This window comes from Schistocerca nitens, chromosome 2 (assembly GCF_023898315.1).
Source record: "Schistocerca nitens isolate TAMUIC-IGC-003100 chromosome 2, iqSchNite1.1, whole genome shotgun sequence".
Taxonomy (NCBI): Eukaryota; Metazoa; Arthropoda; class Insecta; order Orthoptera; family Acrididae; genus Schistocerca; species Schistocerca nitens.
The window spans coordinates 104520568-104533687 of record NC_064615.1 but is presented as its reverse complement, the minus strand read 5'-3'; the positions used below and the strand labels follow the sequence as shown (position 1 = coordinate 104533687).

Sequence of the window (13120 nt, the reverse complement as noted above, 5' to 3'; positions counted from 1 at the left end):
AACCCAAAATATAATGTCACGACTGGATGATGTAAGATAGGTGCACTGACAAGAGTGGTTTTAATATTGTTAAATGCTATCTCACACTCATGAGTCCATTGCCATGGCACATTCTTCCTTAATAAACACAACAATGCTTCTGAATTTAAGACTTGATTTGATATGAAATGATGATAAAATGAAGCTAATCCTAAGAATACCTTTAATTTGGTTCTGTTACGTGGTGGTGGCTCATTTTCTATTGCACTAATCTTCTTTTTCGTAGGTAAAATCCCATGTGACAAAATCAGATGTCCTACAAAGTTGATATCAGTTATTGCAAATTTCGATTTATTGAGGTTGGCAGTCACCCCTGATAGTAGGAAGTTCTCCAGCATTCGTCTTAAAATCTACACATGTTGCTCCCAAATAGGTATCGTAATTAACATTTTATCCATAAATGGTGTGACCACATCACGTACTTCAGGTCCTAAGACTGTATCTAGTGCAGAAATGAATACATACAAACTCACATTAAGATCGAATGGTAGTACAGTAAATTGGTAACTGCGCACCAAGTAAAGAAAGATGGTATACTTTCTTGATTCCATGTATAATAGGAATTTCCAAAACGAGACTTAAATCTATTGTGGAAACAAATCTTGACACCAGGAAATTTTTGGATTAATTCTTCTATATTAGGAGATTGTGTTCTTACTGAAGGAATAATTTATTTATTTCTCTGGCATCCAGAACCAAGCGAACACTCTCATCTGATTGGGTACCAAGTGAAAAGGTGCTACAGTAAGTATTGGATGGCTCAGCAATGCCTCAGCTAAGCCTTCACTTTATTTCTCTGTCGGTGGTAGAGATTAGTGACCAATGAATGGAGAAATACCTGTGACAGTATGTTTTATGTCGTCTCACATTTAAATGACAGACATATCATCTTATGATGCCTGGTTTCTCTTCAAACACCATAGCATAATCCTGTAGCAATTGTTTTAATTCGGGCATTTGTTGAAGCATTAGGGCGTTAATTCAGTTACTTTTGCGTTAATCTGCTCTAGTATGTTTATGCTAGAATCACTGGTCATTGGGCTAGTGATTTTCCTGCTATTATACCGAATAATGAATTCTTTGACAATAGGACCAATACAGTTCCTGCTTCTGTACCAGAAGAACTGTCAGAGGTCTGTCTATAGGCAACATGAACTTACTGGAGGCATTCATCTCTATCAGTAATTCATGCCCCAAAATTAAGTCCAAAACAAGATTAGGTACCAGTAGGTACGTGCGACCTACAGCTCCATTACCGAGGTCCACTTTGATTCTTATTTGCAGTTTAATCTAACGAGAGCGTCCTCCTGCAGCACCAATGCATTTCGCCACAGTAAGGTTACGAAATTTGCTCGTTCCTGCAATCTCTTCATAAGAACTGTGGAGACAGCATTTACACTTGCGCCTGTATCTAAGATTGCTATAACACTGAATCCCACAATGTTCGTTTGTAGCATGCTTTACGGTTTAAAGTTTCGGGATTTCTCACCGCGCAATGATTCGTCCATAATATCAGCACCAAGGTTGTACCTTATCTTAATATTACTGTCACACTCCCATTCACTAACTCCGACTAGCCTTTCGGTGATGGCGCGTCTTGTTTTCCTGGTGTCTATGGTTTGGTGATGCTTGTTCATCTGTAACGGCAGTAATAATTTGTGACGGGTTCCGCCAATCATTGCTGGTTTCATTTTGAGTTGGTGGCATATTACTATTCCGATGTCAGTTTGACGTTCCTGGGTTCTGTTATAACCGGGATTAAATCGCCTAACATGTTTCTTGTTCTTGTATTTGCATCCATGGGTATACTTTTTTCATTTCTTTGATTATTGGCATTGTTAAAACCTGTGTTGAGGGAACCCGTTTGTTGGTTTTCATAAGCATTCGCATGTTGCTGATAGTTTTTGGTATGTCCGTTTCCATAATTCTTTCTATTTGACCTGTTATATCCATTTCCATTGTTCCCTCTGGCTCTGGTGTTTTCCATTAAAGTATCTACGGCATCCACAGCAATCAAAAACTCATCAAAATTTGTTTTGCTGACATGCAATAATATAGTTTCTGTGTCCAGTGGCAATTTTGCTCTCAGTATTCTAAGCATACGTATTGCAGGTTTCTGCTGCTTCAACTACTAATAGAGCTCCATCTCCTAAAATATGCCCACTCGCATAACTAATCTTCTGGTTTTTCGTCCATATTCCCGGTAAAACTCCTTTAAATGACCTAACAAAAACATCTGGATGTATAGAAAAAATGGTTCAAATGGCTCTGAGCACTATGGGACTTAACATCTGAGGTCATCAGTCCCCTAGACCTTAGAACTACTTAAGCCTAACTAACCTAAGGACATCACACACATCCATGCCCGAGGCAAGATTCGAACCTGCTACCGTCGCGGTCGCGCGGTTCCAGACTAAAGCGCCTAGAACCGCTCGGTCACTGTGGCCGGCGGATGTATAGACTTCTTTTCCGGATTATAAGATGGAAACTGTCTGTGCTTCATTAAATTCTCCTGCATATGTAACGCCGCGTAATATGTAACATGATTTGTCATTACATTCGCTTGTGTTAAAGTTTACGTATGGACCTGTTCATTAGTTCCAAAAGCTTGCTGCGTTATGAATGGACTACATCTTTCATTAACAGATTCACTGTCCGCGACAACTGAATAATTATCCTGGTAAGCGTGACGTAAATCATTTACTTGCTTGCGCTCACATCTGCGACTTGCTTGCAGACAGATTCCTGATCGGCTAAATCTTTGTCTGACACGACATCCTCTACCTCAGACTGAATCTTTTGTTCAAGGGTATGTCAGCTGTGTGTCTTGGACACTGTGACGCTCCAAAACACGTAAGAATAACACTCGACAGGTCTTTAACGTTCATAAAAAAACTGCATGAATTTCAAATCAAAAGTTTCCAACAGGAACAACCTACTGGGAAAATTGGTCGGATCACAGTGGGACAGTCTAGCTGAAACCGTTCGAATTTCTGTACTGGCATTATGCTACTCCACTGCAGAGTATACCTATCCTGTTTGGTATAAGTCAACACATGTCAAAAAGGTGGATATTGCCCTAAGCGACACATGCAGTATTATAACAGGCTACTTGAAGTCAACTCCAGTCGAATTCCTCTATCACCTTTCAGGAATTGCACCCACCTTCTGTCCGAAGAGAAGTAGCAGCAAACACGGAAACAACGAAAGTGGAGCAGGAGAAAACGCAACCTATGCATAGGCAACAACCCTACCCACAACGGGTAAGGTCAAAGAAAAGTTTCCTCGGCTCATCGGAGAAACTAACAACCACTGATGAAGAAGCCAGGCTGCAACTATGGAGGGCTGAGACATCCCACTCTCCTGGTTGGAAGATGTTTTCAGAATATTTACCCCCTGGTCGTGATGAGAACTAGCCAATCCGGAAGTCCTTAAATAGGCTGAGGTCAGGAGTGAGCAGATCATGGATTAAACTGGCAAAATGGGATACATTGAAGAAAACAAAACCCAATGTGACTGCGGGGAAGAACAGACTGTTCCTTATATGCTTCAGTGTCAACTGTGTCCAGCTACCCGTACAGAAGGTGACCTTCACCAGGCAGCAGAATATGCACTGGAAAACGCCAAAATTTGGTCGAAGATTATATAAACTTTGTTAATCTGTCAACAGTTGTATAAATTTTGTTTTATGTATGTTTCTGACACAAGAAAACCTACCTACTGCTGGAAAAAGTCTGTAAATTGTTCCGTTTGTTGCGTGATTTGCACTTTTGTAATGTCGCGCAAACCCCGAGTCACATTATCTATTGCTTGTGACAACTCAGCAACAGTATTCGATAATACCGTATTGGCCTAATTTCACATTTTCAGATTCCGATTTTAAATTATTAAACGCGTCTGGCAAATGCTTATACCGATCTTGCATTAGAAATCTGTTGAATTGCACAGCTGAGTACAGTTTGCGACCCTATGACTTGATTATACAATGCAGTTTTAGTTACCTGCAATTCGGTTTTTAATTCAAACTGACAGTTTTGAAATTATGTTTGAAATTCATATTTTAACGCTGTACGACTATTCAGTTCTTAGCGCTGTTTGACTATTTTGAAATTCTGTTCATAATCCGTTTTTGTTCATACGCGCTAACAAAAACGTAATCGAATCAGCAATCTCTTGCACTTTGCCTGCGGAGCATTTTGTTCGTTCTGTTCTGCCATTTTAGCTTACTGTCTTGACCTGACTTTAAAATTATTAATATTTGACACAGATCGTGTGACACAGTTTAAATTGCTTAATTTAACTGCAATTGGGTCCTCAACAATACTATACTGCAAAAACATGTTTGCCTGTTACGCAACTGCACACAAGAAATAATCTAATATCGTTTACGTAGCGATAATGTACAGATAGTTGACACGAATAAACTTTGGTACTAACTACTTCTAAGCTACAAAAAGGGAAAGTGCCTGTCTACCACTAATTCTTCCCTACAACACCCGCAGAAAAGTCAGCAGGGATAGAGATGAAAATGTACACCTACTTTTTGTAGATTGCCGCGTAGTGGACTGCTGTAACAGTTCTTTGCTATTCAGCGTCCTCTTAAGTACACCTCTCCGTCAGTAACACTCGAGCAATCATACAAGAAAAAAATATTATATTATTTCCTTATAACAATAGTACATATAATGTATGTGAAATACAATACTTTACGTATAATAATGGTGTTTCTGAGAAATACCCAAGTCAGCGTCCTGTCTGTGGACGATAACAGTTTTTGAATATTGTTTGTTGTGGTGCTTTATATTGTGTTCGAATATTATTTCGACGATATTGTGCTTTATGCTGTTTGCTGTCGGACGAAATGCGAATCCTTCAGTCTGTAAAGAATCGCCGTGTGATTGCAGGTTCGTTCACCACGTCTCCAGCATCTCTTCAAATGCATGTCAACGGAGATATCTGGAACTCTCTAGATACTAATGAGAATGTAATTGTAGAAGAATAATTAATAATCTCACCTATCAATCAATTGAAATAAGCTCTTTTATTTCTTCTGGTACAATACAGTATATCTATAGAGCTGTAGTAGTTTCAAGATAATCTTAACGAGAACAATAGTCCGAACAACAATACTCAGAATAAATAAAAATTCCAGATAACAACAAAAATTATATGTAAGTCACAGATGATAATATTGTTCGTATCTCTCTGCAAGATTATAGCGTCTTTGATTCCTACATACATCGCAGAATGTCAAGCAGTCATATCACTACTAAAATTGTTCATACTAAACTGTGACATTACAATGTAACGAAAATATTCTACGTGGATGGTTACTATGGATTAACATTTTTAATATTGATATAGGAAAACATAGAAAGCAATTAAGTGATTCGGCTTTTCGTAATTGTTGGCCAAGCATTATTTCAGCATTCGTAATGTGCGCATTTAGAGAAGTTACGCTAAAATTTAAGGTGCACTTTTCACTAGTTAACACTTTGCTTGAAGAGCCAGTCTTACTTAAGACTTGTTACCTGGCCTTTTACTTGTGCGTGACACCCTACACAATGTTCCTAGGGAAGCTTATTGAACAAACTTCCTAAGTTGCATTCGTGCCCTACTGCAATACACGAGTGTATTGCATATACTTAAGGGTAATAATGAATTATTGGGCACAGAATGAGCTGTGGAATTTTAACTTAGTTATTAGCACTGAGAATCGTTAAATTACTAGTGTACAAAGTTTAATACTGTATTCAAATAACATTTTGATCAACACTTTGTGTAAAGTTGTTAGAGGGATGGCAGCGCAGTGTAAAATTAGAATAACTTCTCCTCTGTTTATACCATATCTCTTGTACAAACGAAATGCACATTTTGTCACCATTCAGTCACTATCAATCTTAGTGCATCGAGAACAACTTTAACCCGACACGCAGAAATTCTTTAGAAGCCTACTGCAATTTTCCCTCTAGTTCCCTCTGCCCTTTATTCTCTGAAACTATTTCAGACGTCAACAAGCGGCGTTATATACTGAAGGAACCTCACAGATTGTCCTTACACGTACCAACTTTGAACGGAAACCAGCGAATACAGTTTATATCTTACGATACTTTGGTCTTAAAAAGATTTGTACGTCATCGGACATGCATTTAATTCCAAAATCAAATAACTCGTAAGATGTTGGTTCGCTGGTTTATTTGGGGCAGGGGACCAAAGAGCGAGGTCATCGGTACCATCGGGTTAGCGAAGGATAGGGAAGGAAGTCGACCATGCCCTTTCAAAGGAATCATCCCAACATTTGCCTGAAGCGATTTAGGTAAATCACGGAAAAACTAAATCAGGATAGCCGGACGCGGGTTTGAAATGTACATTATTCTCCGAGATAGGTAATGTGCAGAAGCAGGAGCTCTTTTGGCTATATTAAGTACTCGAATATTTCGTGAGTTTTCTTTAACGTATTCCCTTAAATAGATTTGCCGTAGGGAAACTGATTCTTTATTTTGTCAGTTGGCTTCAGAAGTGTCGTATTGAAAACGTAATTTTATTGACTTCTCTTTTAATGAGATACTACACCTACAAAAACATGATTGCTTTCCTTTTATATGAAGTCAAAGATTCTTGACAATGTTTAAATCATAAGACGTAGAGGGCAAGTTAACTTTAATAACACAGTGAAAATTTATTTCGACCTGTGAAATTGAAATTTCAACCCAATATACCGTTCTCATATCAGCAGAAATTACTAAATATATTTTAAAAAATTAAACATAAATGCTAAGCCCTTCTGTCACTCACCTGCTAATGAAAACTAAATAAACTTTTCCCGTTATTTTACATTCCTGTACATTTAAAACAACTTGTCAGTCTTAGCACAACTTTAAAATCTTATTAAGGTATGATTGAATGCTTCTGAAGAGGGCATCACACGTTATTCTCTTGACAGTTAAACAGGTTTCAATCAGCATCTCACTATCTATAGCCCTGTTTACAGCTGTTATCCAGGAGACGCTATTTCTTTAAGAGTTTCTATACAGTGACTGTGTACCACAGAGAGACGTTCTCATCATGAATTGTTCTATTAGGTTCATATTATATAATGATTGTCAACTGTTCTTTTAATCTTGAGCCACAATTCCTGCACATTCTCCTGCATAGAAATAAACGTTTGGAGTTCATCTTTGTGATGTGACACAATTGCCTCTTTTTGAGATTTAATCTCAAAGTTACTACCTTTTCTTCTAAAGTCAAAGTTACTGAACACAGATCAAATTTACGATTGAAAACGATATTCTTGCCACTTTAGCTACAAGATGTTACACATTGTTGGGGGCGCTGATGACCTCTATGTTGAGCGCCCATAAGCCCCAACACACCACCACACATTTTTGCATACGCAAAACTACTTCCAGTCACTGTTTCAAATAAAAAGGTCTGTTCAACGCAAGTCTCGACTTTGAACTATTGTCAAAAAGAATATCATCTTCTTTCCTGGCACTAGAAGTCATTATTAACACTATAACCGACATGATGGTCAAGAGAGTATTCAGCTACTTTGTTGAATTATTTTGCAGATTTTTATCACCATTCTCCATCATCTTTTCTCTTTCTCAATCGCCCGCGCTCCACTTTTTCTCTCCCCCCCCCCCCCCCACTTCCAGTCTTTACCCTCTCTCCCCTCCCTCCACCATTTACCTGTTTAAAACAGGCCACAACTGCAATCTACAGTGTTCTGATATGTAGTTCTGACACAGACACGACCGGCTGCTTACGCAACAACGTAAGTAACTTCAGGAATTACGTACAACACTATTCCTCTCTTTGAAAATAGTAGAAAATAAATATTTTGCTTTGTTTTTACCTCCGACGATGATCCAGAAAAATAGAAATTTGTCACACCGAAAAAATGTGAAACTGAGTATGAAGAAATAAATCTTTTTTAAATTATCATTAATCATAACTACCAGCTCTTTCCAGCAATTTCTCGATATAAAAAAATTGTATTAAGGTTCTTTGCATGAGACTCTGCGCTTGCTTTAACTTCCGCGCGCTTATAAATGGTCGCTTCCGCCGTCGCTCAAGAGATGTCTCTGACAACCCTTTGTAGACGGCGACGTTAAATAGTGAGTGACGAAAACTTTATACTGTTTCATGTATAATGCGACAGTTGGAAGAGAAGTATTAATGAAGAAGTTTTATAAAAATGTACACTATCGCTCTTTGGTTTTCGTTATAAATACGATTTCTATACCAACGATAATGCGAGCATGAGTTCATGAGGTTCTTTTTAATTTAGAACGTTATACCACGTTACAACTAATCTCTGACATATTTCGTAATCTCTCCTCTATACTAACAAAATTTCCTTAGCGGACTCTCTGAAAAATGTTCTCTAAACGGTTTATAGCTCCAGTTCAAAATGGTTCAAATGGCTCTGAGCACTATGGGACTTAACTGCCGAGGTCATCAGTCCCCTAGAACTTAGAACTACTTAAACTTAACTAACCTAAGGACATCACACACATCCATGCCCGAGGCAGGATTCGAACCTGCGACCGTAGCGGTCTCGCGGTTCCAGACTGACGCGCCTAGAACCGCACGGCCACACCGGCCGGCTATAGCTCCAGTAAAAAGTTCTACAATAGACCTATATCATAGCTATATGCCTATAGTTGTGTGCGTCTGTTCGATGTCCTTCCTGAAAATAGGTACCAGTCACTTGGAAAGCTTCTTCACTCCAGACTGAAGTTAAAAGAGGAGCAAGTTCTTCCCATACGTATAGGTATGTCATCAGTTCAGTCGCCTTTTCTATGTCTATTTAACGTTGAAGACCGAAAGGAGAAACCGCAGGCCTCGGTAAAACAATTCTGGAAAACGAATTTAGTATTTTGACCTTCTCTTTGTCATCCTCCGCTTGGATGCCATTATGGTCATAGTGTGTTCAGATTGCTGATTTAAGTAAGACCAATACTTAACAGGATTTTATGTCAGATCGATATAACCTGTCAATTTCCATTTGATTATCCGTACAAGAAAACCGTGACTGATACTTTTGTAACTGGACGAAGTGCCATTCCACTAGGGCTGATCGTCTTTGTAATTCAACTGGTAATCACAATATGCACCCTTACAGTCTTTTTATTTATGTGATCCTACCCATCACGTCATCTTCAGTGCACCACTGTGACTTACGTTGCACTCGAACATGTTGATCGGCTTCTCGTAGCCTACAATGTTAGCGAATATCTACATAAAGATCAGTTTATTACGTCTTTAACACTACTGGCCATTAAAATTGCTACACCATGAAGATGACGTGCTACAGACGCGAAATTTAACCGACAGGAAGAAGATGCTGTGATGTGCAAATGATTAGCTTTTCAGAGCATTCACCAAGTTTGGTGCCAGTGGCGACACCTACAACGTGCTGACATGAGGAAAGTTTCCAACCGATTTCTCATACACAAACAGCAGTTAACCGGCGTTGCCAAATGAAACGTTGTTGTGATGCCTCGTGTAAGGAGGAGAAATGCGTACCATCACGTTTCCTACTTTGATAAACGGATTCTAGCTTATCGCGATTGCGGTTTATCGTATCGCGACATTGCTGCTCACGTTGGTAGAGATCCAATGACTGTTAGAAGAATATGGAATCGGTGGGTTCAGTAGGGTAATACGGAACGCCGTGCTGAATCCCAACGGCCTAGTATCACTAGCAGTCGAGATGACAGGCATCTTATCCGCATTGCTGTAACGGATCGTGCAGCCACGTCTCGATCCCTGAGTCAACAGATGGGGGCGTTTGCAAGACAACAACCATCTGCGTGAACAGTTCGACGACGTTCGCAGCAGCATGGACTGTCAGCTCGGAGACCGTGGCTGCGGTTACCCTTGACGCTGCATCACAGACAGGAGCGCCTGCAATGGTGTACTCAACGACAAACCAGGGCGCACGAATGGCAAAATGTCATTTTTCGGATGAATCCAGGTTCTGTTTACAGCATCATGATGGTCGAATCCGTGTTTGGCGACATCGCGGTGACCGCACATTGGAAGCGTGTATTGGTCATCGCCATACTGGCCTATCAGCCGGCGTGATGGTATGGGATGCCACTGGTTACACGTCTCGTTTCCTCTTGTTCGCTCTGACGGCACTTTGAACAGTGGGCGTTACATTTCAGATGTGTTACGACCCGTGGCTCTACCCTTCATTCGATCCCTGCGAAACCTTACATTTCAGCAGGATAATGCACAACCACATGTTGCAGGTCCTGTACGGGTCTTTCTGGATACAGGAAATGTTCGACTGCTGCCCTGGCCAGCACATTCTCCAGATCTCTCACCAATTGAAAACGTCTGGTCAATGGTGGCCGAGCAACTGGCTCATCACAATACGCCAGTCACTACTCTTGATGAACTGTGGTATCGTGTTGAAGCCTCATGGACAGCTGTACCTGTACACGCCATCCAAGCTCTGTTTGACACAATGCTCAGGCGTATCAAAGCCGTTATTACGGCCAGAGGTGGTTGTTCTGAGTACTGATTTCTCAGGATCTATGCACCCAAATTGCGTGACAATGTAATAACATGTCAGTTCTAGTATAATATATTTGTCCAATGAATACTTATTTATCATCTGCATTTCTTCTTGGTGTAGCAATGTTAATGGCCAGTAGTGTAGGTGTATCAATGAGAGGTGCTCCTTACGCAGCTACTTTCGCTGAACGGTCGTTGAGGAGACACTGTTGGTAGCCGTTTGGTTCATCTAGGCGGTCAGTTGCTCAACAGTTGCTCGTCTGTTCACCCATACACATCTGCACAGCTGCTGTTCACCCCGTCATCTAAAGCGCGGGTTTTGGAAGCGTCACTTTACCGTACACGGTATACTTTATCCACGGCGGAACTGGAACAGTTTACATTCTGCCTGAACTTTAACTCCTTGTTCAATTTTTTTTTCCTTTACCGCTTGCTCTATGTACATATCAGGTACAGGCTACAACCCGATCTAACTCCTTTTTGAACCAGTGCTTCCCTTTCGTGCCCATCGAGTCTTATAAGTGCCGTCTGTTGAAGGTGATTCAGAAGTGTGTTGTTGTTGTTGTTGTTGTGGTCTTCAGCCCTGAGACTGGTTTGCTGCAGCTCTCCATGCTACTCTATCCTGTGCAAGCTTCTTCATCTCCCAGTACCTATTGCAACCTACATCATTCTGAATCTGCTTAGTGTATTCATCTCTTAGTCTCCATCTACGATTTTTACCCTCCACGCTGCCCTCCAATACTAAATTGGTGATCCCTTGATGCCTCAGAACATGTCCTACCTACCGATCCCTTCTTCTAGTCAAGTTGTGCCACAAACTCCTCTTCTCCCCAATTCTATTCAATACCTCCTCATTAGTTATGTAATTTACCCATCTAATCTTCAGCATTCTTCTGTAGCACCACATTTCGAAAGCTTCTATTCTCTTCTTGTCTAAACTATTTATCGTCCATGTTTCACTTCCATACATGGATACAGCCCATACAAATACTTTCAGAAACGACTTCCTAACACTTAAATCTATACTTGATGTTAACAAATTTCTCTTCTTCAGAAACGCTTTCCTTGCCATTGCCAGTCTACATTTTATATCCTCTCTACTTCGACCATCATCAGTTATTTTGCTCCCCAAATAGCAAAACTCCTGTACTACTTTAAGTGTCTCATTTCCTAATCTAATTCCCTCAGCATCTCCCGACTTAATTCGACTACATTGCATTATCCTCGTTTTGCTTTTGTTGATGTTCATCTTATATCCTCCTTTCAAGACACTGTCTATTCCGTTCAACTGCTCTTCCAAGTCCTTTGTTGTCTCTGACAGAATGACAATGTCATCGGCGAACCTCAAAGTTTTTATTTCTTCTCCATAGATTTTGATAACTACTCTGAATTTTTCTTTTGTTTCCTTTACTGCTTGCTCAATATACGAAAAATCTCTCTCTCTCTCTCTCATTATGTCATTCAGAAGTATAAGAGGTTGAAAATAAGTAAACTGTTTACGTATCTGTCATTTTAGCGTCGCTGCGACAGTTGAAAGTTGGAACCACTGAGAAGTAATAATAAAAATGTCCAGCTGGAGAGTTCTAATTTTTTTTTTTCCATGCCTCTCGGTGTAAGATACCCTTTACACACTGGGACGCAGCTAACTGTGTGTCGCCTGTGCAGCCGTTCGTGGTGCCGCTGCGCGTGCTGATGCTGCTGGGGGGCGGTTTGCTGGCCGTGTTCGGCAGCGAGGCCATCGGCTTCGACGGCGCCGGGCCGCTGGGCTGCGTCGCCGCCGCCTTCGTGTCCTGCGTCTCCTGGACCAGCCAGGGCGTCGACGTCGAAGACGTGAGTCGCGAGCCCAGCTCCACTATGTCACGTCTCCACTTGTCGAGACAGCTATGCGCGGAACACTTGCACTAGAAGTTGGAGGAATCTCTCTGGGGTAGCACTCACCGCTATTTTATGGGATGCCGCATTTAGAAAATCTAAATGTTAAATAGAGTGATGTGATACGGATCAACGATTCTGCAATTACGAAAGATCTCTCTCTCTCTCTCTCTCTCTCTCTCTCTCTCTCTCTCTCTCTCTCTCTCTGTCTCTCTCTCTCTCTCTCACAGGTTCCTCCCTGCATCGTCGCTAGAAACACTGCTTCCTTTATTTATATGTCTTTATTGCATGTACAGTGCTAGAAAACAGCTAGATTTAGTCTCAGTTTAATAAGTCACGGCTGCAAAATACTAACACGAATTCTTTACAGATGAATGGAAAAACTGGTAGAAGCCGACCTCGGGGAAGATCAGTTTGGATTCCGTAGAAATATAGGAACACGTGAGGCAATACTGACCCTACGATTTATTTTAGAAGCTAGATTAAGAAAAGGCAAACCTACGTTTCTAGCATTTGTAGACTTAGAGAAAGCTTTTGACAATGTTGGCTGGAATACTCTCTTTCAAATTCTAAAGGTGGCAGGGGTAAAATACAGGGATCGAAAGGCTATTTACAATTTGTACAGAAACCAGATGGCAGTTATAAGAGTCGAGGGACATGAAAGGGAAGCGGTGGT

The 13120-nt window shown here is 40.6% G+C and overlaps 1 protein-coding gene across 1 annotated transcript in view; it reads left to right on the top strand.

Annotated features, from left to right (window-relative positions):
* LOC126234859 (sodium/hydrogen exchanger 9B2-like) overlaps positions 1-13120 on the top strand; it is a 178182-nt gene that overhangs the window by 115842 nt on the left and 49220 nt on the right. Inside the window, exon 8 of the mRNA XM_049943600.1 lies at positions 12238-12402. Within this exon, the coding sequence (XP_049799557.1) occupies positions 12238-12402 (165 nt within the window). The remainder of the gene's footprint in view (positions 1-12237; positions 12403-13120) is intronic.